This window comes from Octopus bimaculoides, chromosome 24 (assembly GCF_001194135.2).
Source record: "Octopus bimaculoides isolate UCB-OBI-ISO-001 chromosome 24, ASM119413v2, whole genome shotgun sequence".
Lineage (NCBI taxonomy): Eukaryota > Metazoa > Mollusca > Cephalopoda > Octopoda > Octopodidae > Octopus > Octopus bimaculoides.
In genome coordinates, this window is record NC_069004.1 from 9,627,719 (window position 1) to 9,633,302 (window position 5,584).

The 5,584-nt window shown below is 36.7% G+C and overlaps 1 protein-coding gene across 1 annotated transcript in view; it reads right to left on the reverse strand.

The window, feature by feature from the left end:
* The window catches only part of LOC106880432 (uncharacterized), a 16,487-nt gene that overhangs the window by 2,975 nt on the left and 7,928 nt on the right, over nucleotides 1-5,584 (reverse strand). Inside the window, exons 2-3 of the mRNA XM_014930354.2 lie at nucleotides 4,722-4,764; nucleotides 3,629-3,676 (exon numbers count right to left, since the gene is read on the reverse strand). Coding sequence (XP_014785840.1) covers nucleotides 3,629-3,676; nucleotides 4,722-4,764 — 91 coding nt within the window. The remainder of the gene's footprint in view (nucleotides 1-3,628; nucleotides 3,677-4,721; nucleotides 4,765-5,584) is intronic.

Here is a 5,584-nt window from a genome sequence, read left to right on the forward strand (position 1 = left end):
CAACGGCCACGCTCAAAATGGTGTATTTTATGTGCCACCCGCACAAGAGCCAGTCCAGGGGCACTGGCAACGATCTCGCTCGAAAATCCTACGAAGGCCAGTCAGGCGGTACTGGCAACGGCCACGCTCAAAATGGTGTATTTTATGTGCCACCCGCACAAGAGCCAGTCCAGGGGCACTGGCAACGACCTCGCTCGAAAATCCTACGAAGGCCAGTCAGGCGGTACTGGCAACGGCCACGCTCAAAATAGTGTATTTTATGTGCCACCCGCACAAGAGCCAGTCCAGGGGCACTGGCGATACATTTTAATTTTGCAAAATATCTCCTTCACCATACACTTCACAAATAGCTTTTACATATTCTTGCAGTATTTCCACCATTTCTGAAGAAGTAAAACATTACATACTGAAAATGCGACTCTAACCCTTAGTTAACCATCTTTGATCTTAAGAATAGCTAATAAAATTAAGAAGCATACTGACATTAGAGACATAACAAGAAGATTACCACACTACAAGTGATGTCACCATATCTGTTGTACCAGCATTGCAGCTCTTATGTGAAGTGTGTAAAGGCACAATTGAAATCATTTAGATCTTTCTAGATGACTTTATTAATATAACAAATAGTAATGACAACCATCAAAATATTATAGACATTGTTACAGTAACATCTGTATTAACACCTTGTCTTTGGGCAACTTTCTATATCTTCTGTATGTTAATCGATTTATCTATCTCTTTTACTCTTTTACTCTTCTACTTGTTTCAGTCATTTGACTGCGGCCATGCTGGAGCACCGCCTTTAGTCGAGGAAATCGACCCCAGGACTTATTCTTTAGAAGCCTAGTACTTATTCTATCGGTTTCCCTTTTTGCCGAACCGCTAAGTTACGGGGACGTAAACACACCAGCATCGGTTGTCAAGCGATGGTGGGGGGACAAATACAGACACACAAACACACATACATATATATATATATATATATATATATATATATACATACATATACACGACGGGCTTCTTTCAGTTTCCGTCTACCAAATCCACTCACAAGGTTTTGGTCGACCCGAGGCTATAGTAGAAGACACTTGCCCAAGGTGCCACGCAGTGGGACTGAACCCGGAACCATGTGGTTGGTAAGCAAACTACTTACCACACAGCCACTCCCGCGCCTATCTATTCACATAAACAAATACATTAATGAGTGGACAGTGGAAAGAAGGCTTATATTAGATATAATAAGCTTATCATAGACAGAAAGATAGATTTTTCAATGAAAGTGAAATAAATTAGCAAAATAGCTGAAAGATGTTATTTTTAAAATTTGTCATTCAGTCTTTATACTGTCAGACTATATAGATATATCAATAGCAATGCGTCTGTATGTGTGTGCACGCGTATTCATATAAACAAACAGCTGAACTGAACTTAAATGAAAAGAAAATTATCTTCGTTAGCAAACAACTCAAACTGAACTTTGTCACTGAAAACTATAATGAAGGTGATGGTGGAAGTGATGATGATAATGGTGGTTATGATAATGATAATGGTAGTGCTTGTGGCGGTGGTGCTGCTGCTGATGATGATGATGGTGCTCGTGATGGAGGTGGAAGTGATAAGCGGATAGTGTAAAGTGTGTTTTTTTACTTCATTTTTGTATCTAGCTTTCAAGATTCTTTATGCTAATTCGTGTTTTGAAACAAATTTTGTTGTGTCTTGGGAGAGTTATTATACCAATATTAACACATGCACTAAGAGTTGGCAGAATCATTAGCACACCGGGCCAAATGCTTAGCAGCATTTTGTCTGCCTTGATGTTCTGAGTTCAAATTCTGCCGAGGTCAACTTTGCCTTTCATCCTTTCAGGGTTGATAAAACAAGTACCAGTTGACTACTGAGGGTCGACGTAATCGACTAGCCCTCTCCTCCAAAATTTCAGGCCTATAATAGAAAGGACTATTAACACATGCACTAACTCTCCTATAAATTTTTTATGTTGCCTATCAGTCAATATATGTGCATAAGTGCAATTATTTATCGTCTGTTTGCTCGAAAATTGATATTTGTTTATAAAATATGGATGACAGATGAGGTAAACTAACTAGAGAAAGAATGAGATGGTATAGGAAATGATGTAAAGAGAAGCAGAGGGTTGAATCGCTAAAACAAGCGCAGAGAGAATACAGTGAATATTTACAACAGAGAATGTGTTCAAGATAGAATAGAAAATGATAGAAAAAAGTGTATACACAGTGGCGGCTCGTAGATAAAATTAGTCGGGGTGCTGCTTCAGAAAATTTTTAGCCGTTGTTTTAATATTGTGTAAGAGGAAACAAACATATAAACGGAAAATTTATGCATAAACTTGATTGGTTTGTGTATTAGCCACTGCCGGGTAGTGCGTTTAATTTGCTCACTGAACACCGCCGCGAATTCCCCCTTGTTTTTCAAAAATCCCTCTAAATCACAAAATAAGGGGACATGGGAGGAAATATGCCCTATTTTTCAAATCCTGACAGCGACACTTCAGCTGGAAGCAGGATAATAATCTAATTCTACACTTTATCACATTCAAGAATATAAACATGTTTTTAAGCATAACACACGCGGAGTCAAAAAGAAACCATAACTTTCACCAGCACTACATGAACGACAGTGTTCTCTCTCCCTAGCGTGAAGCTTCCTTTCTTGGACATGTGAGCATGTGCACAACAGCCAAACACCGTATCGCTGGAACTGTCACACGCACAGTTCTCTACAGGGATTTCTGTATTTGTTTCATAAACTAGGGCAGGGGTTTTCAAACTTTTTGACTTGCGGACCCCTTTATATTTCAGGCTTTACCTTAGGGACCCCCTTATAAACGCTTATGAAATTTATACATAAATATTTGCTTAAAATAACATATTTTTACATTTATTTATTTAACAGTATTTAACAAATAGGTTTATTGTCAATTAAAAGATTTCGATTAAAAAACATATATAAAATCAAATTGTCCATAAAATGTATTTGCTGTCTACGGACCCCCTGTGGTCCGCAGACCAGTTTGAAAACCCCTGAACTAGGGGATGGCTACTGAGATTAAGCTTAAGTATTATGTAATGTACCAGTATAAAGAAAGAATTAAAGAAAAAAGGGACTCATTATATTGAATATTATCGATAATATCAAGAAGAAATAGGGGGTGCTACAGTTCCGCAGTGCCTATACACGAGCCACCCCTGTGTATACATATGGTTGAAAGTTACGTTAGTGACATGAATAGTCTCTCTAATGATTGTGAAACACTTAGATTTATAACTGAACCTCTGAATTACTGTGAGAATAGAAAAGACATACTTCTTCAATTATCTAGAATTGAAAGGTTTTCTTTTTTTTTTTTTTTGTAATGAAAATATTGCAGAATATACAATTTCAAATGAAACATTAATTTTTATGGCTCTATATAAAGTTCCAACCATCTAAAAAATTTCATATTCACTGTGATATTTCCATGGATACTACTAGTTTTACTTAATATCATAATAGTAAGAATTAGCTTAAATTTTTAATAGTAGTTATTTAAAGGGATAATTCAAATTATGAGAAAAAATGTGCAATAAATCTGTATAAATTAACTTACCCCTCTTTGTGTAACCCTCTGTTTCTATGTAAAAGAAAGAATGGTGAACTGAAAGATAAGAAGAGAGAAAGCAGACAGTGAGAAGGATATATTTTAATATAGGTTCAATATCAACAGAAGACTATTCAAAGAAAAAGGACACTTCCTGATGTATTTCATATATTTAACATTTCAGATTATCACCTAATAAATAACTATACAATATATTAACCATTTCACAATCATCATTATTATTACGAGGAAAATAATCTAGAACAATTATTAACCATTAATGAAAACAGACCCAGGATTATATAAATATCCTTATATTACACCCTTCACATTGTAGTTCCATGAGCTTTAACATGTTCAGTTGTACAGTAGCGATGCCTTGCTGGGACTGATAGTACAATTCTAGTAAACATGTACAGGAGGTTTCATCCTATCAAAGTAGGATGAAAGCCATGGTCCAGTTAATCATTGTAAACATTTCATTCATATATTTAATGATGTGGGTATTTTTGTCATTTATTTCTTTAGTATGTCTGTTACTATAAAGTTTACAACTTTTGTTTTTATTAACGTTTTTATCATTCCACTGTTAAAAGGTTATACAATCCATTTAAAGAGTAAAATCTATAATCTATCCAATTCTTTATTGCCCACAAGGGGCTAAATATAGAAGGGACAAACAAGGACAGACAAATGGATTAAGTCGATTACATCGACCCCAGTGCGTAACTGGTACTGAATTTATCGACCCCGAAAGGATGAAAGGCAAATTCGACCTTGGCAGAATTTGAACTCAGAACGTAGTGGCTGACGAAATACCGCTAAGCATTTCGCCCGGCGTGCTAACGATTCTGCCAGCTTGCCGTTTTATCTATAATCTATAATCTATCATCCATGTTAAGTTAGTTTAGTCATGATACCTCACTTGCCACTTCAGGTGACAGCGGGTAGGGTGGAGGTCACTACACAAAAAAAAAAAATAGTTAAGAATCACTGGTGTATTGTATTGAGGAGATGTTTAGTTTAATGTTACAATATGTTACAGGGTCAGATAACTCTGTGGACGCGTGGATAGTGAAATGGTGACAGTGTATATACTTACATTGTGGAGGAGCTGGTCTCTCATATATTTGCTGGCTGTCCTCCTAAATTGGAAAGAAAAGACGACAAGAACAGGAAAATTAAGATGTGATGGTGACTGATGTTGTTTGTATAACTTTCATTAAAATACTGTCTCCTTTAAGTTCTGTCAGTGTCTTGTAAGAAATCTTGGTAAAGACCTGATACACTTGTCACAGTCTTATGATATATATATATATGTGTGTGTGTGTGTGGAGAGAGAGAGAGAGAGAGAGAGAGAGAGAGAGAGAGAGAGAAAGAGATTTAGATATAAGTGTGTGCGCGTATACACCACACACACACACACACACACATGCAAACTGCGTGCATACTGCATAAAGTACTGTCTATCTCAGGTCCTTATTGTGAATGGACAGACAGTACAAACCACCAGTATACACAATATCTTCAATCTACAGCATCACAATATTGGATACTGAGCGACGTCTTCAATAATAATAATAATAATAATAATAATAATAATAGTAATTATATATATATGATGCTCAAAATATCTGGCAGTGTTGGCTATAGCCTAGTCACCCGTATTACGAACCAGGTGATACACGAAGGAGTCATACCCTATGACTGGTGTAGCAGCATCATAGTCAACTGCTACAAAGGTAAAGGGGACGCTTTAGATACAAATAATTACAGAGGCATCAAGCTGTTAGATCAGGTTATGAAAGTTACAGAGAGGGTCATAGCCCAACTAATTAGGGAGCGAATCAATGTAGATGAGATGCAGTTTGGGTTCGTGCCAGGTAAAAGCACTACTGATGCCTTATTTCTAGTGAGACAGTTGCAAGAGAAATACCTAGCTAAGGATAAACCTCTGTACCTGGC